Source organism: Pygocentrus nattereri, chromosome 13, assembly GCF_015220715.1.
Source record: "Pygocentrus nattereri isolate fPygNat1 chromosome 13, fPygNat1.pri, whole genome shotgun sequence".
Classification (NCBI taxonomy): domain Eukaryota; kingdom Metazoa; phylum Chordata; class Actinopteri; order Characiformes; family Serrasalmidae; genus Pygocentrus; species Pygocentrus nattereri.
In genome coordinates this window covers 2,345,444-2,367,993 of record NC_051223.1, presented here as the reverse complement: position 1 = coordinate 2,367,993, position 22,550 = coordinate 2,345,444, and the positions used below count along the sequence as shown (strand labels likewise).

Sequence of the window (22,550 nt, the reverse complement as noted above, 5' to 3'; positions counted from 1 at the left end):
TTCTAAGCAATAATCATCTCCTACTACCTGTTAATCTGTTTCTCATAAGAACATTGTTGCTCAATATTTGGATTACATGGCAATCATTTTTAGAACCTTTCATAATCATAATTTTTCAATTACTGCATCTCTAATCTAATGTTTCACAGTTGCGTAACTAATGCACCCCTTGGCGAGGAAACGTGGTGTTTTACATTTGAATGGTTTAGAATAGTGGCTGTAAAACATGCGTGTCGATGCTACCTTTGTCCCTGGTCAGGATAAGTGCTTTGCTCTATCAGGATCAGATGCATTTGTGCCTCAACTCAGAGCTATTGATTTGGTCACGGAGTGCGCTCGCTAAATGTAAGTCGCCAACAGCTATGTAAGCTGCAATTTTTAAAATGTTGATAGATTTGGCCTATTAAATGCTTTAACCCTTTTGTTTCGCTATATGCCACTGTTTAAATGTAGAAATGCAAGTATAGATTTAGGTAAACAGTAACATTTATATTCGATTTACGTTCTGTATTGACAGATTCAAGTCTGCCCATTTTTTGAGCTTGGTTCAATGTCAACAAACGGCAAACATGTCATAAAAAATCCTTTAATCAATGTGCAAGAATAGCTTTTACTGGTAATGCATATCATAATAAAATATCTCCTACTTTGCTTACAAGCATGTAGATTGATTGTACATTGATGGAAAGTTTATAATCTTTAATGCCTCCATTTGTTTCAATGGGCTTTGAGTGAGAAATATTAAATTGCACCATGTTTTTGTGACCTCTAAGGCTCTCGTCGATGATTTAACGGTGTTTAGATCAGAAATCAATTTGACATTTTGCTGATTTAATGTTCACACTAGGGATGGGCAAAATGATATTTAATTGATATCGTGTCATAATATGCTTTTCCGAACGTATCATGGACATTGTGAGCACATAGAAAACACTAACTTCATGTTTCATTAGAGAATAAGCATAATTAGGCCTGTTCAGTTGAATTTAGTTCAGTGCAATTTGTAAAACAGTTAATAAAAATCAGTCATTGTAGTTTTATGTATATAACTCATAGGCCTTTTCTAGAATTTATCTACTTTACAGTTACTATACTGTTACTATACTGTTACTGTACTGTTACTGTACATTTACGGAATTTTATTTTCTTTGCGTATTTGTTCTATTTGTGGTTAATCCCGTCTCTCTGTGTCACTTTCTGAGTAGCTTCTCTGTGTCTCTGTGCAGAAGAATGGCTCGTAAGGCTGTTTGCTGTGGTCTCAGTAGCCTGGAGGCGCTGCTTATGGTTCTGTTCCTGTTAATGACTGGAATATCAGTGGGACTCGTCACAGCCTTAGCCATCAACCTCAACTCTCAAACACGTAATGACTCGTGCTCTAAGCCTATAACTCACCATGAATGTACAGTAGGCTACCATTCAAAACTGCATACAATACAATTCTTGCTCAATACGTTTCTCTAGAATGGAGCATTTCACATCAAAGCACTCTTCACTTTGTTTGCTTATTAATTAATTTATCTTAATTACTTAATCATGCAGGAATTTTGTACAATCGTTGGGATTCTGATTTAATATCAAATAGCATTCATTATTTCAGAAGCCTCAATGCTGACAAGTTCAGAATTGATACAGATATATAAACAGTTAATTGCAGTGAATTAGATTTCATTTAATAACTTGCTCCCAGTGTATTGAATAAAACGTGTTTAAAGTTGACTCTTAAAATTCTACGCACAATAACCAAACTCGATGACTTCAAAGGAAAGTGAATAGGGATGCATCAATACCTTTTTTCAGCAGGAGTACATATTTTAGTACTGACCAGAAAGCCAAAGCAGAATGTTTAAATTGACCAGTGATTGTATAACATCTAATTTGAGAAGAGTTGAAAAATGAAAAACAAACAAACAAAACAAAAAATTAGTAGAGTCTAGTATAAATAAGTGTTTATGATATTTCATATTTGTGTCAAACACACAGAGGAGACAAAGGAACCCATTCCTTCAGCAAAACCTCTGGACAACCCCTTTCTGATTGGCGTAGGACGAGCAGATTGCACAGGACCAGTGGGAGATATACCCATGGTGAGTGGTCCTGGAGTTACTGGGTAGATTTTGATATTTCTCTATCATCTATGCATTTTGTGTGTGACTGTAACTAAGGGTGGTATAGTTGTTATGCAAAAGTTTGAAAACCCTGGTTCATGTTTTGTGTTGATTTTCTGAGTTTGCATACGACTGTATGCTTTTGGAGATGTCCTCCCACTGACCCTTCCACGCTCCACTCATAAATGCATTCTGTAGTAGCCGCTGCTGCTGCAAGGTGGACAAGTGTTAACAATGTTTGGGGCCTCCATACTAACATTAGCTCAATTACACATTCCAAAAAACGTACAGCTAAGGCAGCATAACAGCATAAACATCCATACAAAATAAATATCTTTAGAAATTAATTAGAGCTGGACGAAGGACACAAATCATGTACTTGAGTTAAAAGTAGACACCCAAGGTAAATATCACTCCAGTAAAAGTAGAAGTTCCTCACTTTAGACCTCCACTTGAGTAAAAGTACTGAAGTATTTACCTTCAAATGTACTTAAGTATAAAGTAAAAGTACTAAAAGAGTAATTCTGGCTCTGATGTCCTGTTATCATTTTTATAACCAGACTGGCTTCATGAACTCATTTCAGGTGAAAGTCCTCCAGCGTCTCTCTTGGTAAACCAGTCTTTTAATAGAACGTCATTAATTAGTGACGCTGACGTCTATTAAAATGATCAGAAGCACAAAACACTGAAGGTAAACAGTTTCCATCAGGGAGAACCGAGTGGCTCTGAAATCACTTTTTACACACAAGCAAAGTTTCAGTTTCAGATTTATTTACAACTTAGTTCCAAGTTTAAGTTGAATAAAAACTGGCTTTAAACTCAGAATCACAAATAAACAATGCATTTGTGTTGGGAGCACAAGGTGGACCAACTTATATAAACTGCAACTCTGCAGTGGAAGACTGAAAGATTTATTATGGGTGATTATGGCTGTATGAAACCATATAAGAACCCAGCAATTACATTTGCAATGAATGATGATCTCTTTGATGTAACTTGGCCTTCAAGGCTATTAAACATCACTGATTATCTGGTGTATGTTTTGTAAAAGATGGGCTATGCCAACCTGGATCAGACAGCAGGAGGGATCCACACTCGTTTGTTCAGCAGGGCTTTCATTGTGGACGACGGCAGCAGGAGGGTGGTGTTTGTGAGTGCAGAAATAGGCATGGTCTCCCAAAGACTGAGACTGGAGGTAATCAGATATTCCTGATATCTAGATGACTAGGTATCCACTTTCTGAAGGCTTGTAAAGCAAGTTGACAACAGCGTGAAAAGTGAAAAGCAAAGCATTTGCGATTTTAAATCTTTCAAAGTTTAAAATATATAAAAATGAATAAGTATTTAGTGTTAAGAGAAAAGTTTAGTACGTTTTTTGCAACCGTAATACATAGTGACTTTTTCAGAATAGTTAGTCATATGAAAATATTTGACTGTATATGACTTATGATATCGCTGCTGTTAGAACAAAACCTTGAATCTCCATTGTTGATGTTTTTCAGTCGATGACGTCATTTGAAAATGCCTGGTGCTCTTTACATTGTGTGTAAATTTCATGATGAATGGACCAAAAGAAACGGCCTAAAATAACTTGGGAAAACGTCTGGTTCCATTGACTTACATTATAAGTAAAGTATGTTTTTTTTTCCTTCTCCTGTAAAGTTACCATGTTGGAGATACAAGGTTTTTTTTCTGACAGCACTGAAATACAGTCATATACAAGAAAAATATAAAAATTACATGTTTGCTGATATTCTACGCAAATTTTGGTGTACATGTTTTACTCATGTGTTTTGATTGTAACATACTAGGAAAAATAAAACACAAAATATGCAATTTGGCATTAGTTTTCTAAAAGGTCACATTTCATTTTTTTTATATACTTTTTCATTATATTAAATTTGGCAAATAAACAATAACTGTACTGAAGTATGTACTCTGTAGAGTGTATATATACATACAAACACACTATATTGCCAAAAGTATTCGGTCATGTGCCTTCACACGCATATGAAATTGAGTGAGATCACATTCTTAATCCATAGGGTTTAATATGATGTTGGCCCACCCTTTGCAGCTATAACAGCTTCAACTCTTCTGGGAAGGCTTTCCACAGGGGTTAGGAGTGTGTTTATGGGAAATTTTGACCGTTCTTCCAGAAGCTCATTTGTGAGGTCAGACACTGATGTTGGACGAGAAGGCCTGGCTCACAGTCTCCGCTCTAATTCATCCCAAAGGTGTTCTACTGGGTTAAGGTCAGGACTCCACAGTTCTTCCACACCAAACTCGCCCATCCACGTCTTTATGGACCTGCTTTGTGCACTGGTGCGCAGTCATGTTGGAACAGGAAGGGGCCGTCCCCAAACTGTTCCCACAAAGTTGGGAGTGTGAAATTGTCCAAAATCAAAAACAACCCCACAACATAATCCCCCCTCCACCAAACTTTACATTTGGCACAATGAAGTCAGACAAGTACTGTTCTCCTGGCAACCGCCAAACCCAGAATCATCCATTCTCTTTGCCAGATGGAGAAGCGTGATTGGTCACTCCAGAGAACACGTCTCCACTGCTCTAGAGTCCAGTGGCGGCGCTTTACACCACTGCATTCCACGCTTTGCATTGCGCTTGGTGATGTAAGGCTTGGATGCAGCTGCTCAGCCATGGAAACTCATTCCATGAAGCTCTCTATGCTGTTCTTGAGCTGATCTGAAGGCCACATGAAGTTCGGAGGTCTGTAGTGATGAACTCTGCAGAAAGTTGGTGACCTCTGCGCACTATGCCCCTCAGCATCCGCTGACCCGACCCTGTCATTTTATGTGGCCGACCACTTCGTGGCTGAGTTGCGGTCGTTCCCAATCGCTTCCACTTTGTTATAATCCCACTGACAGTGGACTGCGGAATATTTAGTAGTGAGGAAATTTCATGACTGGACTTGCTGCACAGGTGGCGTCCGATCACGGTACCTCGCTGGAATTCACTGAGCTCCTGAGAGCGACCCATTCTTTCACTAATGTCTGTAGAAGCAGTCTGCAGGCCGAGGGGCTCGGCTTTATACACCTGTGGCCATGGAAGTGACTGGAACACCTGAATTCAATTATTTGGATGGGTTGGGTATAATATATATATATATAATGTTTCTTTTTGGTCCATTCATCATGAAATATCCAACGTGAAGGGTAATCGGAATTGATTAGTAGTAGTAGTAGTAGGACTAGTGGGAGGAGGAGCATTAGTAATTATGCACCAAAATGAAAAAATGTTGCTTGAAACTGATGAAATTTGGGATACATTGGGATACATACAAAACCGAAAAAAGCTGACAATAAATAAAACAAACATACATAAAATTATCATATTAAATTATTACAGTATGTAGGCTTCAGTATATACCATGAAATCCAACATTTTAGATAAGAAAGCAATGCGTCGACTGTTGCTGTTGTGAGGTGAGCGCTGTGTTGTTATTCCAATTATTCATCTTTTTGCTTTGATGCAACTGAAGCAAAACTCAATCCTTTTTCATATTACAAACACTAATTAAAACTTTGTCCCATTACCTCACGTTATTCTGAACTGTGCTCTGAGAAGCTATGATAGGACCACGCATACCTCACACTGCTTGTGGTTTTTATAGGTGCTGAAGGAGCTTGAGGTGAAATATGGAGATCTATACAGGCAAGACAACGTGATTCTGAGTGGAACGCATACACATTCCGGCCTGGCGGGATATTTCCAGTACACTCTCTTTATGATCACCAGTAAAGGCTATCTCAAGTCATCTACCCAGCCCATTGTCAGGGGAATTGTGAAGGTACTTCTTGCTGATTTGTTGTCTTTTCTGTGCAGACTGTTAAGAGTACTTTAAATCAAGAAAACTGGCATCAGTATCACTCTTAATATTGTCATAGCAGATCGCTCTGTACTGATTATTTAACGTTTCTGAAATAAAATGTCCATAATCCTCTTAACCAGAGTATTGATGTGGCACATAATAATATGAAGCCTGGGAGAATCTTTCTGAACAAAGGAGAAATTGTGGACAGCAGCCTCAACAGAAGCCCACATTCATACATGAACAACCCTAAAGAGGAGAGGGAAAGGTGTGTAAAGCTTGTGTTGCATATTTAAGGTATATGTAGTATATATCATGTCTTGCATATCTTGCTTGTCCAGCTTATAGTCGAACCTTGGATTCAGGAGGAGCAGTATGGGTTCTGTCCGGGTCGTGCAACACTGGACCAACTCTTAACCCTTTTCAGGATTCTGGAGGGTTCATGGGAGTTTGCCCAACCTGTCCACATGTGCTTTGTGGATTTGGAGAAGGCATTCGACTGTGTTCCCCGGGGTATTCTGTGGGAGGTGCTTCGGGAGTACAGGGTACATGGCTCTTTGCTACGAGCCATTCAGGCCCTGTACAAACAAAGCAGGAGCTTGGTTCGCATGGCCGGCACAAAGTCAGACTCGTTCCCAGTGAGAGTTGGACTCCGTCAGGGCTGCCCTTTGTCACTGATTCTATTCATAATTTTCATGGATAGAATTTCTAGGCGCAGTCAGGGGATGGAGGGTGTCCAGTTTGGTGACCTCAAGGTCACATCGCTGCTGTTTGCAGATGATGTGGTCCTATTGGGGACATCAGGCCGTGAACTTCAGCTTTCACTGGATCAGTTTGCAGCTGAGTGTGAAGCGGCTGGGATGAGAATCAGTACCTCCAAATCCGAGGCCATGGTTATCAGGCGGGAAAGGGCAGAGAGCCCTCTCTGGGTCGGCGATAAGCTCTTGCCTCAAGTGGAGGAGTTTAAGTATCTCGGGGTCTTGTTCACGAGTGATGGTAAAAGGAAGTGAGAGATTGACAGGTTTGGTGCTGGGTCAGCAGTGATGCGGGCTCTTTACCGGTCTGTTGTGGTAAAGAAAGAGCTGAGCCATAAGGCAAAGCTCTCGATTTACTGGTCGATCTATGGGTGAGAAGTTCCAGGGTGAGAAGTTCGTTCATCCGGGAGGGACTCGGAGTAGAGCCGCTGCTTCTCCACGTCGAGAGGAGCCAGCTGAGGTGGTTCGGGCATCTGGTTAGGATGCCGCCTGAATGCCTCCCTGTGGAGGTGTCACAGGCAAGTCCAACTTGGAGGAGACTCCGGGGAAGACCCAATACACACTGGTGTGACTATATTGCCCAGCTGGCCTGGGAGCGCCTCAGAATCCCCCCGGGGAGCTAGTGGAAGTGACTGGGGAAAGGGAGGTCTGGGCCTCATTGCTTAGGATGCTGCCCCTCACGACCCGAACCCCGGAGAAGCGGAAGATAATGGATGGATGGGATGGATAGATGGATGGATCATGTCTTGCATAAATATATCTGATTATTAAAGTGAAATTATGAATACTGAATTGGTAAGGACTTTTCTGTTCCAGATACAAATCCAACACAGATGAGCAGATTGTGACCCTGAAGTTTACAGATTTGGATGGGGATGGAATGGGAATTTTCAGGTATATTTACACCAGCAGCTTTAAACAAGTGTTTGACACAAACTGATATATTATGACAACGTTAGAACTTTTTAGCAACCAGTTATACATTTTGGCAACTGATTATGATTTCAAATGGCACTGAGAAGGACACTTACAGTAGGCCATCCCCTAAAAAGTTGAACTTTAATCAGGCTTGCATTCTACACTTTGATAACTTGCTGACAAGTCGTGTTGCACGTGCGCATTGTTTTCCATGTAATCGCTAAATAATAATCCTTAGGTTATAATATAAATGTCATATATAACTGTCAGAGTTTAACTGGTTAAAGCATAAACAAATCGAATGTTGTCACAATTTCCTATTATTTATGTGCCCAACTACTAAAACTAAAAACCACTTAGAAATACTAAAACTAGTATTTTTGAATATGCATGATTATGCAAATTTGAAATGCCTTTGTGACTTTTAGTTATCTAAACCTCACCCCTCCTGCCCACTGCCCTGGTTATTACGCTCTAACCTTTCATGAACTATGCTACTCAGGCATGGTAAGAGGCTACACTGACAAATACAACTCTACATGTTTGAACACACTGAGCAGCTGAGATGCTATAAACATTCCACAAGGTCCCTAAGCAGTACTGATATATTCCCCACACACTGGAATGCTGGATGTCAGTAAAATTAACTGGAGTTAATAAATACCTTCATTTGGGACATCCTGCAGCATGGTCATCAAACACGCTTCTTCAAGAGACCTGCAATGACCAATGGGTCATTTTTCCGCAGCTTCCTGCGAAGGGATAAACCATTATTCACTTCTCCCTGTGTAGTTTCCTTCCAAGAGAACTCCCTTAAAATGTATGAATACCCTGCGCAGTACACTTTGCAGGGAACTACAAGGGTGTTTGGAGTACATCTTCAGATAGTTGGATTCAAACCTGTGCGGTGGTATATGGAGGTGCTAACGGTCGAGTGAACAGCTCATACTTAATGTAAGTTTATTAGATGTGAAACAGACATGTGACGTAGTTGCAACGAATTTTTTCTAATCAAATTTAAATACTTGCTGCACAATCCAAGCATCGCAAGCATCAATTACATTAGTCTGCTATACATCACATGACTAGACCATGGTTTTATTAGTGCCATTCTGAAATAAGACGATAGTGCACACTTTTTTAATGGGAGTGCTGAGAATGTCAATGAAAAAATAAAAAAATTGATAAGGTTGAACACAATAATTAAGAAACTGACCCTTTTTTGTTGATCTGTTCTCAGCTGGTTTGCTGTTCATCCAGTCAGTATGAATTATACCAATCGCTTGGTGAGCTCAGACAACCTTGGCTACGCTTCCTATCTGTTTGAGCAAGAGAAAAACATTGGCTCGTTACCTGGTGAGGTGAGGTGTCTCATTGTTTCTAAGAATCTCTTCATTTAGAGTTTAAAAGTCTTACTTCATACTATGAGGTAAAGAGGGCTAATGAAGAAAAACCCTTGTGAGTGAATATGTCCAAAATTTTGACGGGAACCGTATGTAGGATTACAGATTTCCCCAGTGCATCATGTTCTTCCCTCACCTGGTAGGGTCCATTTGTAGCAGCATTTGCCACCAGCAACAGTGGAGATGTATCTCCCAACACTCGTGGCCCATACTGCATAAACACAGGAGACAAATGCGACTACCTCAACAGCTCCTGTCCCGTTGGTGGGGTGAGTTACTTTTACGTATACTGGGCTGGATTGTGGGTTGCACTGGCTATGTGTATGTTTACAATTTAATTTGTGAATAAAGTCTTTGGTTTATCACAGGTTTACTTTAGCACAGGTTATTTTCAAAGTTTTGTTTTACACAGTTCATTTGCACCACCAGTCTATAAGCTACGTCTTACCTAGTCACAACTAAAGCCCTGGCCAAAAATGGCCAAAAACCGTGCAGGTGAAATCTTCTCATTTCTCTTCCTGTGATTCCAGACTAAAATGTGTGCTGCTTTTGGGCCGGGGGATGACATGTTTGAAAGCACCAGGATTATAGGAGAGAATATCTACAGAAAGGCGAAGGTGCGCTATACACAGTTGTTTCCATTTATATCTTTAGCTTTGTCCTCCACACTCCCTAACACCCTGTACCGATGTGCAGGAGCTGTATAGCAAAGCTGAGCAGGAGCTGCATGGCAGCATCCACGCTGCTCACCAGTGGGTCAACATGACAGATGTCACTGTCCAGCTTAACTCCACCCACAATGTGAGTAACCCTTGCAGAATTACTTAATCTAATAAAGCTTTACTGTATTTTTGCTCCATGGTTACAATCCTTCAATCCTTAGAACTGTGAAACAAACATTTCTTGGCTTATTTTGTTGTGGTTTTAAAGGGCAATGTTTTGTTCATGTTCTGAGTGAAAATACACATCATTTACAGAGAATGCACTTCTGCACATTGTACTGCACAGTACCTGTGTGACGGGTCCAGGTTCAAGTAGCCAATACGGAGAGATCAGGGGACAGACATGACAGACATACCAGAACACAGCATGCAACACAGCATCCAACACAGCATCCAACACAGCATCCAACACAGCATCCAACACAGCATCCAACACAGCATCCAACTCCAACACCAAGAACAACAAAGATCAGCACAAAGACCAGCACTAGACTAATGAAAACACAGGGCTTAAATACAAGAGGGCTAACGAGGGTTCACAAGACACAGGTGAGAATAATCAGGGGAGGAGTCACCAAAACAAGGGGCCGGACTAGGAAACCAAAACAAATGCACATGGAAGATCAAAACACAACACGAACACATGGACAGGACAGGGAGGGGCCAATCGTGACAACCTGTTTATTTTCTGCACTTAGCACTTTGAAGAAAAAAATGCAAAAGTTATGGCACATTTTACACTTTGTGTATTTTTATTCCAGTATGTTAAACTCAGCGAATAAACAGACGCATAAAATTGCAGAAGAAAAAGCCGTATTTAAGTTTGTTTCATGTATGAGCGATGGCTGTTGTAACTGTAGAGGACGTGTTAATTTACCTCCGTTTAGAAAATCAATAAAACATTTTACTCATGACAATATTGTGATTAATATGCCACTGCATAGACCTTCAACGGATCCACACATCTGAAATGTTTTTATTTCACGCTCTGAAGATTTTAGTCCAAAGTTGTTCTATGGCACTGTGGTGTGCACAGGTATATGTTCATGCAGTTAAGCTCATTTGAATTTTGCTGCCACCAGGTTAAGACATGTAAACCTGCGCTTGGCCACAGCTTTGCTGCAGGAACAATAGATGGAGGAGGAGATCTTAACTTTACGCAAGGCAAGTTATTCTTTCTTTTCTGAGTCTGTTCACATGGGGCCTGTTTGTAGTTGCCATTGTTGGATGATATTGGAATGTCAAGGCAGTAAATGGCCTGGAATTATGTATTTGTTAAATAATAAAAAGAACAAATGACACTTTTCCTTCAGTTGCCCAGCTGAAACACAGCTTTGAAAGTCTTCTCCTGATTTACTTGGTCAGGCTTGTCAGGGGTAGCACTTGTCGCCTTTTCCTAAAAGCTCTTGAAACAAATTCCTCAGCGAGCCTCTAATATGAATGTGCCAACAGGCATAAATCTTTCTGTACAGCAGGTCATGACAACTTCTTCTGAAATTTGGCATTGCCCATTTAGTGAGGAAAGTGAATGTGCTACTTTGTGCTAGCCAGAACTGAAATCGACTCTATAACAGCCATAGAGAGATTTTGATGTGGCCTCAGTAACGTTAGTTTGTTGGTTATTTTTTGTCTAATTGGTTTGTTGTGAAAGTGAAACGGTCCAATTCGCTTTTTTCTTTATGGTCGAACAACCTCAAGGCTTATCGTAAAGAGTCCCCTCTTGAGTGCCTCCACTGCAAACACAAAAAGCACTAAGGTCACTTGCAGCTGGTTTCCTTTCGGGTTCATTTGAGCAGATCTGAGTTTGGTTCATTTAAAAAGAACTACATGTGGATTCACAAGTACGGGAAAATGGAGAAGCTCTGTTTGTTCTACAGAAGCCTGTGCTGAAGCATCTTCTAAAGTCTGTGTACATGCAGAATTGCAGTGGAGTCTCATTAAAAGTTTTGTACTTGCAGCTCATCACAATGTTCTTCATAACATCCTTTGGACTTGTAGGAAAGTTTTTAATTGCTGACACTTGGGGCCTAGTTTATACTGCCATCTGTTGTGTTGAAGACGAGTGACTGAAAGAGAAGCTTTACATAAAATTGCATTTCTGGGAAGAAGCAATGATAAAGCACTTTTCAAAAAAGCCCACACAGACTAATTCTAAAAACGATTACAATCAGAAGCTCTCAGAAGTTCTCAAACCTTCATTCTGTTGCTTTTGGTTCCTCAACTAGTTGTTTCAGTGCTTATTTTGCCACCAGGTAATGAGCAATGCTGTCCAATCTCTACTGTAGCATTAAGTCAACAACTCATTATCTACAGGGGCAGTTGAAGGAGATCCGTTTTGGGATGGTATTAGGGACTCAGTCCTTGGAACTCCTTCGAAAGACATTCAAGACTGTCACGATCCCAAACCCATTCTCTTTAGTACTGGTGAGGTAAGAACAGTTCATCCATCCATCCATCCATCCATTTTCTAAGCCGCTTCTCCGTCAGGGTCGCGGGGAGATGCTGGAGCCTATCCCAGCAGACATCGGGCAGAAGGCAGGATACGCCCTGGACAGGTCGCCAGTCCATCACAGGGCAGAACAGTTCATACAAAGGATTTTTTGTCAGATGTCCCTCAGTGCTTTAATGTTTAGGTGTGACCTGAAGTTGTGTATGGGCTTTCTAGATGAACCGGCCTCTGCCGTGGCACCCAGCCATAGTGGACGTTCAGATTATCACCATCGGTTCGGTGGCCATAGTGGCAGTCCCAGGAGAGGCAACGTAAGTGTTTGAGCGAGACAGATGAACCTTAAAATTATAGCTTGACTAAAAATAAATTATTCTCCTTACTTAAATGTAGTTGGTCAGCTAAGGCAGGTTTGGTGGTACCTCAGAAATGATCTCATATAGTTGCTTCTGAAAAGGTATTACAAGCTGTTGTCTATGAACATAAACGTCAGTATGGACAAAAATCACATTTCAAGGTGGCTTCTGCTGCTTTTAGCTGTGCAATATACTTTTGTTGTTTTTCATAGATAACAGTATGTCATACTGTCAGATATTTATATAACTATGTCACACTTCAGACACCAGACATACACTACCTGGCCAGAAAAAAAGCTCACACACTCGAATATTTCGTTGGACTGCTTTTAGCTTTGATTACAGCACACCTCTGCTGTGGCATCATTTCCACAAGCTTCTGCAATGTCAGAACATTTATTTCTGTCCAGAGTTGCATTAATTTTCCCCCAAGATCTTGTATTTATGATGGGAGATTTGGACCACCGTGCAAAGTTTTATCTAGCACATCCCAAAGATTCTCATAGGGGTTCGGGCCTGGACTCTGCGGTGGCCAATCCACATGTGAAAATCACAATTTGACCCCGATGAATCCTGGCATTGTCATCTTGGAATATGCCCGTGCCATCAGGGAAGAAAAAAATCCATTGATGGAATAACCTGGTCATTCAGTATATTCAGGTAGTCAGCTGACCTCATTCTTTGGTTGCTGAACCTAGACCTGACCAAGTGCAGCAACCCCAGGCTTGTACGGTAGGCATTAGGCATGATGGGTGCATCACTTTAGCCGCCTCTCTTCTTACCCTGATGTGCCCATCACTCTGGAACAGGGTAGATCTGGTCTCATCAAATCACATGACCTTCTTCCATTGCTCCAGAGTCCAATCTTTATGCTCCCTAGCAAATTGAAGCCATTTTTTTGCTGGTTAGCCTCACTGATAAGTGGTTTTCTTGAGGCTTCACAGCTGTTTAGCCCCAGTCTCTTGAGTTCCCTTCGCATCGTGCGTGTGGAAACGCTCTTACTTTCACTATTAGACACATCCCTGAGTTTTACTGTTGTTTTTCTATGATTTGATTTCACAATTTTTTCCTGACCACATTCCTTCCTCGAAGATGATGTTTCCCCAGTGTCCTTCCACTTTTTAATAATGCGCTGGACAGTTCTTAACCTTATTTTAGTAGGTTCAGCAAACTCCTTAGAAGTTTTCTCTGCTTAATGCCAATAATTTGACCCTTCTGAAACAGATTAACTACTCACCGCATCAGTTAGGGTTAAATAACTTGTTGCCAGCTGAAACATAATCACCCATGCAGTAATTATCCAATGGGAGGCTCTTGCCAATTTGCTTAGTTAAATCCAGGTGGTGACCGTTTTTTTTGGCCAGGCAGTGTATATTATTAGGGTAAGGGAAAAACAATCACTTTGGCCTTGCAGAAGCTATTAACCAATAAAAAGTGCAACTGCGTGAATTTATGTGAATTATAAGGCATGAGGTTTCACATTTTCATATTTTTCTAGCACTATGTCTGGGAGAAGAATCAGAGAGGCTGTCAAACAGGTGAGAACATGCACATATACCGAATACCAAGCTCAAGGGAAGAATAAAAGCTGTTTATTCCAATGACATCAGCTCATTTAGAGTTTCTCCACTTATATGAATCGGTCTAGATTCAAAGGAGGTTCAAATGGTTTGATTATTTTGTTTGCAGTAGTAGAAGACTACCACTGTTAATGCTTTGTGAATGTTGTGAGTGGTGATGAAGGTGATGATGTTTTTTATTGACCAATTTAGGAGCTGGAGATGCATAATTCATTCACCAACACAGAAGTTGTCATTACTGGTCTCTGCAACATCTACACGCATTACATTACTACCTTTGAGGAGTACCAGGTAAATAACCATGACATCTAGCTTTGCTTTTCTTGCTTATTCACAGTTGTCCTAGGAGTTGGTTAACCAGCGAGATGGCAATCATGCATTATTTTGTGTTTTCGAAAATTCGAAATCTAGTTATTGTTATTTGCTATACTATTTTAATGCAGTTATGTAAATAGTTGCTAAAATGTTTGTTTGTTCTCTTCTGACATTTTCCATTTGTTTTAATCAGTGGTGGACAGTAACTCAGTAAATGTAATTAGTTTCTGTACTTAAGTAGTTTTTTTTTCTGTATCTGTACTGAAGTTTCTCCGTTCTGGGCGACTTTTTCCTTTCACTCCACTACATTTCAGAGTCTAATATCCGACTTTTTCCTCCTACATTTTGAGAAATCTGGCGTTCCTTTTGGTTTCTGTGTGTATAAAAACGTAACATGTCAAAACAAAAGAAGCTCAAAGCCAGAGCACCAATGATGAACTAACCTAACCTGTAAAAACACCACAATATAGAAATATGTCCACATATGCAGTCGAGACTGACACGTTTCTTTTTTTCTGAATTCATACAAACACTTTCATTTTATAGTAAATGAGTTTGGGCTGGTTTATGTTTATGAACAGACGCCTACAGATCAACATAGTAAAGGAGCTCATCTGTGATCCTGAGTTTAAAGCCAGTTTTTATTCAGCTTGTAACTAATTTACAAAGTCATCTGAAACTGAAGCTTTGCTTGTGTGTAAAAAGTGATTTCAGAGCCACTCGGTTCTCCCTGATGGAAACTGTTTACCTTCAGTGTTTTGTGCTTCTGATCATTTTAATAGACGTCAGCGTCACTAATTAATGACGTTCTATTAAAAGACTGGTTTACCAAGAGAGACGCTGGAGGACTTTCACCTGAAATGAGTTCATGAAGCCAGTCTGGTTATAAAAATGATAACAGGACATCAGAGCCAGAATTACTCTTTTAGTACTTTTACTTTATACTTAAGTACATTTGAAGGTAAATACTTTAGTACTTTTACTCAAGTGGAGGTCTAAAGGGAGGAACTTCTACTTTTACTGGAGGAATATTTTACCTTGGGGGTCTCGACTTTAACTCAAGTACATGATTTGTGAACTTCGTCCAGCTCTGGTTTTAATGTCAAACATGACAAAAACATAAACAGCACTCACAGCTATGATATTTCACCAAATTCAGACCATACTTATGAACACAAACATGGTCAAGTATCTGCAACTGCCAGAGATAACTGACTTTTCAGGGCTACTTGGCCATAGAGACGGATTCTTGTTTGGGATTTCCAGTGCAATATTAGCCCACATTCAACATCTAGTGGACACTATTTTTCATTCACAGGTGCAGCGATATGAAGGTGCTTCCACTATCTATGGCCCTCACACTCTATCAGCCTACATCCAGCACTTCAGAGGCCTGGCCAAAGCCATTGTAGAGGCAAGAATATCTCGCTTACATCTAACCTTGTGGCTACCAGTTTAAACACAGCCAGAGTGAAATACGTACTTTCATTCTGTACTGTTTGTGATAAAATGCACTTCTTCATCACAGGGTAAAGTGGGGGAGTTGCCGAAAGGTCCTGAGCCTCCATTTTTCACCAATGTCTTTCCTCTACTGGGAGAACCACCAGTGGATAAAGTGCCAGAAAACACCACCTTCGGCCAAGTCTTAGAGCAGGTCGATTCACTTTATAAAGTGGTGAGTCACGCAGGCTTTAATCTGGTTCATAAAATGGATAGTTTAGTTTTAGTTTAGCAGGTGCTGTAAAATGTACACCACTGAACTATCATGGCTTTATTATAATTAAGAGGTCTTAGTGAAGAATTGTGGTAACCTGACAGTAATGCACAGCCTTTAGTGGTGTATCGTTTATAAAGAAGATGACAAAGTGCAATAATGATAAAATACACCGTTATTCAATAAATAATTGCTTGTGATTTATTTAACAGATGCAATTATGGAGTTTCAAATGGTTTGCCGTGCCCACAGTCTTTCATACATTAAGCTACGCTCTGTTGTATGGTTTGTTGTGTGCAGGGAGAGGTTGTGTCTGTGACTTTTGTTGCTGGTAATCCCAGAAACTCCGGGGACATGGTGAGTTATTTGGTAGTGTGCATTCTAAAATGCTTCATGAAACTGCTGAACACAGCTTATACCAAAAGGCTTATGCCGAGACTCTGATTCATTGATGAAGCTCCTAATTATATAGATTTTGAAGTTATTTCCAAGAAAAATTCCCTAATGCCTTAAAAGTTGCTTAAATGTAACTCTATACCTTTGCTTTCATTCACTAGGTCTGGATCTAGCAGACGTGTCAAATCCAGGTTCAGAAAGTAAAAATCCTCCCCAGGATTTTGTTCCAACAGGCTGGACAGCTCTGCTGGTGGTGTGATCTAACTAGAGAAGCCAGCCTGTTGGAACAAAATCCTGGGGAGGATTTTTACTTTCTGGACCTGGATTTGACACCTCTGGATCTATGAATATGCAAATAGAATTTTGCCATCAGGGCTTTGTGGCAGAAAGCAGCTTTCTCAATGTTCCTTATGTCCATACGTTGAAATCACTGATAAAATCTGACTCAAAACCTCATAACTAGTTTGTAGAGTTTGGCTCAGTAACGTACAAAGTCGGTCTTATGGGTTGTTCTCGCTACTGGCGTAACCTGCAAGCAGTTTATTTTTCTTGAAGGGCAGGCCTTACTCTATAACAACGCTATGTATTCGTATTTAAACCAGTGGCCTGTCTCCTCATTTATGTCTCTGGCTTAGTTATCTGACAAACATCACGGAACATCACAAAGCCGTACAAAGTGTCCTGTCAGCATTCGACATGAATCATGATGTACCTTGTAAGGCAAACGTGGCTAACGTTATCTGGCACGCTGTTTGTTAGGAGGCTGAACTCCTAACAAGCTACTTGTTTGTTAGCTCCTTGTTCGATTTTCCTGTTCCATCTTAAATGGTGCCACAGGTGCTTTCCGATGCCTCGGGCCCTCTTTTTTTTATTTTACCGTAACCACTGCACCATTTAATGTGGAATGGGAGAAAAGACGCTTACAAATAAGTTTTGCAGTTTTGTTGCACACAGTCCATTGATAAAACACAAGAAAAATAAACAATAAACTTACCCTGGCTGTCTGAATCTGCCTTGCTGCCACCGTCATTAACAGTTAAATACATTACATTACTGTCATTACGTTAAGCCATGTTAATCATTTTGGCACATTAATTGGGGCATAACTTGGGGCAGTCGTGGGCTGGAGGTCAGGGAACCACCCTCGTGACCGGAAGGTCACCGGTTCGATCCCCAGAGCTGACAGCACATGACTGAGGTGTCCTTGAGCAAGACACCTAACCCCCAACTGCTCCCCATGCGCTGCGGATTGGGCTGCCCACCGCTCTGGGCACGTGTGCTCACTGCCCCCTAGTGTGTGTGTGTGTACTCACTAGTGTGTATGTGGTGTTTCACTTCACGGATGGGTCAAATGCGGAGGTGAAATTACCCCGTTGTGGGACTAATAAGGAAATCTTAATGCTGCACTTTTGGTGTTTAAAGTGTTGAATACTTCATAATCTCTGCTGGTTATGATAACAGAGAGGCAAGACCTTCATCACAGTGGAAAGGTTTCACAACAGCTCTGGCACATGGGAGGTCATTCATACAGATGCATCGTGGGAGACAAGGTAGTGGATCATTAATGCATCTAATCCATATGTACACGTGCACCAGTAACCTGATCAGACACTGTTTTTTTTAAAGGACTCTATCTATTTATGGCATAACTTTGGCTCTGTTTTCTCCAGCAGCTACAGAATGCTTGTATGCTATTCCTTCACACTGAATTGTCTGCTGAAGTGTATTCACTGATAAGGCAAACGCTGAGTCAGAGCCTTATCAAGAGCTTTCATTTCACCTCTGGTCAAACACAGGGTACTCTAGTTTAATTCATGTGATACTGTGCATACAGTGATTTTGGAAGGTATTTAAAGACCCCTACTTAAAGATTTCATGGAAGATGTGTTGGCATAAAAGTCTAAGTCCCATACAGTATCAGTGATGGACTAAAGTAGTTAAAGTAGAGACACTCAAGGTAAATATTCCTCCAGTAAAAGTAGAAGTTCCTCACTCTAGACCTTAACTTGAGTAAAAGTACTAAAGTATTTACCTTCAAATGTACTTAAGTATAAAGTAAAAGTACTAAAAGAGTAATTCTGGCTCTGATGTCCTGTTATCATTTTTATAACCAGACTGGCTTCATGAACTCATTTCAGGTGAAAGTCCTCCAGCGTCTCTCTTGGTAAACCAGTCTTTTAATAGAACGTCATTAATTAGTGACGCTGACGTCTATTAAAATGATCAGAAGCACAAAACACTGAAGGTAAACAGTTTCCATCAGGGAGAACCGAGTGGCTCTGAAATCACTTTTTACACACAAGCAAAGTTTCAGTTTCAGATTTATTTACAACTTAGTTCCAAGTTTAAGTTGAATAAAAACTGGCTTTAAACTCAGGATCACAGATGAGCTCCTTTACTATGTTGATCTGTAGGCGTCTGTTCATAAACATAAACCAGCCCAAACTCATTTACTATAAAATGAAATGGTGTTTGTAGAAATTCAGAAAAAAGCCGCGTCAGTCTCGACTGCATATGTGGACATATTTCTATATTGAGCTCTATTTACACAAAGTTAGGTTAGTTCATCATTTATGTTGAACAGACTCTCCCAAAGTTTTACGCTGCTGCGCTGACGTTGAACCGCGTGCTGCACTGGGTCGGTATGACCAACAGGTCAAAACCAGCTCTAAACAAAGTGACCGCTGGGCCCTGATTGGTGCTCTGGCTTTGCGCTTCTTTCGTTTTGACATGTTACGTTTTTATACACACAGAAACCAAAAGGAACGACAGATTTCTCAAAATGTAGGAGGAAAAAGTCGGATATTAGACTCTGAAATGTAGTGGAGTGAAAGGAAAAAGTCGCCCAGTAATGGAAAAACTTAAGTACAGATACACCAAAAATACTAAAGTACAGAAACTAATTACATTTACTCAGTTACTCAGTTACAGTCCACCTCTGTACAGTATAAATGTTCATAAATGTCTAAATGAGTGCAGTAAGCAAGTCATGTATGTGTTTATCTCAAAACTATCATAAACAATGTCTCTAACATCAGGCAGCGCTTTCATGTAACAGCTTTCTGTGAGGGAGCTTTTCGAAGCATTAAACAGTTAAATGAAGTAGGTTCTCTAGAACGGAGCGTTTCACATCAAACCATTCTGAATGACTTTCTTTACAGCTTAACAATTTAATTATGAAAAAATGTTCAAATCTGTGGAATGCACATTTATGCAGGGACCATAAACATAAACAAGCGTTATTGTGATTTCTAGCCTCCTGTCACTGATTACACAACCACTTGCACACACAATGTTTTAGTAAGCAGATCTGCTGATAGGCATACAGGCCAAAAGTTTACTGACACCTATCATCTTACCACACATTTCTTTCGGAACATGTCAATTGGGCCTCTGCTTAGTCCACGTCAGAGGTCATTTAAAAACAATCAGATAGAAACCGATTTATTTCAGCTTTAATTCGCTTCAGATTTCAGGCAGGCCAAAAGTTTATGTGCGCCAAGACCCCCGACTACTTTTCTGTCGTTGAACCTGAGCACATGAGCTGAAATTCTGGATATGTAGAGGAATTACTTTAAAAACAGAGTCAGATTAGTCATTTATCTTGTTGGCATAACCAGCCGTTACAGACAGTGTGACTCATGCTGCACTTGGGTGCTCAATGAAAGGTCTTGTGCACCAGATGGCTGCTTAACTACTAGATACACCTCCATTTGAATTTGAGTCCTTGCTGAAAGACACATCCCCAACATGGGATAAGAAAATGTCACATCCAACTTTTTCTTACTGTTGTTGCGTTATAAAACACAACATTTGTAGTTTTTTATTATATTGGGCCAAGAGCTGAAATGCGTCAGGTATATTTTTCACATTCATTGGCAAGTTTAATGCATTTTTCCTCCCGGGGGGAAAGTGAAAGGTCACTTTACGCAGCACATTTAGTAAATAATTCTTTTCCAGTCGTAAATGTGACTTTGTCGGCCGGTAGTCAGAAAACAGTTCAGTTTCAGTTTCCAACACCACTTGAACTTAGCATTAGATTTGAACCATGCACCTGGATATAGACCTTCAGTTAATGTATTGAGCTTATGTTAGTTTAACTATAATGCCTTATGCATTTCACCCACTATGACAACATGTCAACATGTAAAATCAGTACATGTTACAGGACAATGTTTCCAACCGAGATCCCTGACATTTTGTGCTCATTTTAGTGATGGGTTTCAAGGTCTAGAGTGATGGCAGTTCAACCATGACTAAGCACTCAGCACTGTGCATGTTTGTTGGTCTGTTTGTGTGTCCAGATTTCACTGGATTAAAGGGTCTGGTGGGCAGAGCAATGCCACAGTGGAGTGGCACATCCCTCTCTCAGCAGCGGCAGGCACTTACAGGATCCGACACTTCGGCCACTATAAAAAGCGAGTGGTTATCACCCCTGTGATCACCGCATATGAGGGAGCTTCAGACGTATTCCAAGTTTCGAAAACACTCTATTCCCGCTAATGTGTCTTCCCCTTTAACTGTCTGTTTCAAACTTAGCTACTGGAAGCGTTTGCCATCATGAAAGAGTACTGTAACCAGCTGAACTGTAACCATAAATGTAGAAGAAATGTAAACCGTAGGTCTAACACAGACATATCCATGCACACACACATACACACAAACACACACATGTATGCGCATATAAATATATCACTGGTGTCGTGAGAAAACTTCGGGTTGGGGCAGTCGTGGGCTGGAGGTCAGGGAACCAGCCTCATGACCAAAAGTTTGCCGGTTCGATCCCCAGGGCTGACAGCACATGACTGAGGTGTCCTTGAGCAAGACACCTAACCCCCAACTGCTCCCTGGGTGCTGCGGATTGGGCTGCCCACCGCTCTGGGCAAGTGTGCTCACTGCCCCCTAGTGTGTGTGTGCTCACTAGAGTGTATGAGGTGTTTTACTTCACGGATGAGTTAAATGCCGGAGTTGAAGTTTCCCTGCTGTGGGACTAATAAGAATCTCTTAATCTATATCCAAAACGACAACTTTACAGGAGAAGGAAAAAACCTACTCTACTTTTAATGTAAGTCAATGGAACCAGAATTTTTTCCAAGTCATTTTTGGTCATTTCTTTTGATCCATTCATCATGTACTTTACACACAATGTGAAGGACAACAGGTATTTTCAAATTATGCCAAAAACTGAAAAACATCAAAAATGGAGATACGAGGTTTTCTTCCGACAACAGTGATATATGTAGGTATGTGTGTAGTTTGGGTCCAGAATGATGATTCTAAAAGTGAGACTTGACTGAGAAAGCTGTACAACATCAAGAATGAGGTTGTAATAAAATGAGTCTTCAGAATGCCTACTTAACAAAGTGCTGATCAAGTCTCAAACCAGAAATGTTTATATTTTCAATATTATATCCTGTATACAAATATTTCTTTAATAAGCAAATGTGAAGTATGTTTTCCTGAGTCTGCCATAATTTTAAAGTAGTTTAAAAGCAGAGCTGGATGAAGTTCACAAATCATGTACCTGAGTTAAAGTAGAGACCCCCAAGGTAAATATCACTTCAGTAAAAGTAGAAGTTCCTCCCTTTAGACCTCAACTTGAGTAAAAGTACTAAAGTATTTCCCTTCAAATGTACTTAAGTATCAAAAGTAAAAGTACTAAAAGAGTAATTCTGGCTCTGATCTGGTCCTGTTATCATTTTTATAACCAGACTGGCTTCATGAACTCATTTCAGGTGAAAGTCCTCCAGCGTCTCTCTTGGTAAACCAGTCTTTTAATAGAACGTCATTAATTAGTGACGCTGACGTCTATTAAAATGATCAGAAGCACAAAACACTGAAGGTAAACAGTTTCCATCAGGGAGAACCGAGTGGCTCTGAAATCACTTTTACACACAAGCAAAGTTTCAGTTTCAGATTTATTTACAACTTAGTTCCAAGTTTAAGTTGAATAAAAACTGGCTTTAAACTCAGGATCACAGATGAGCTCCTTTACTATGTTGATCTGT

The 22,550-nt window shown here is 40.4% G+C and overlaps 1 protein-coding gene across 1 annotated transcript; it reads left to right on the top strand.

The window, feature by feature from the left end:
• The first annotated feature begins 220 nt into the window (after nucleotides 1–220).
• asah2 (N-acylsphingosine amidohydrolase 2) lies at nucleotides 221–21,388 on the top strand. Its single transcript, XM_017723800.2, has 21 exons — nucleotides 221–345; nucleotides 1,227–1,360; nucleotides 1,981–2,084; nucleotides 3,157–3,300; nucleotides 5,740–5,916; nucleotides 6,078–6,205; nucleotides 7,509–7,586; nucleotides 8,851–8,971; nucleotides 9,157–9,282; nucleotides 9,544–9,630; nucleotides 9,710–9,814; nucleotides 10,818–10,899; nucleotides 12,049–12,164; nucleotides 12,401–12,495; nucleotides 14,036–14,075; nucleotides 14,310–14,408; nucleotides 15,751–15,846; nucleotides 15,961–16,107; nucleotides 16,447–16,503; nucleotides 18,004–18,092; nucleotides 20,847–21,388. Exons 2-21 carry the CDS (start codon nucleotides 1,231–1,233, stop codon nucleotides 21,043–21,045), a joined length of 2,220 nt encoding a protein of 739 aa, XP_017579289.1. The 5' UTR covers nucleotides 221–345; nucleotides 1,227–1,230; the 3' UTR covers nucleotides 21,046–21,388.
• Nucleotides 21,389–22,550: the final 1,162 nt, after the last annotated feature.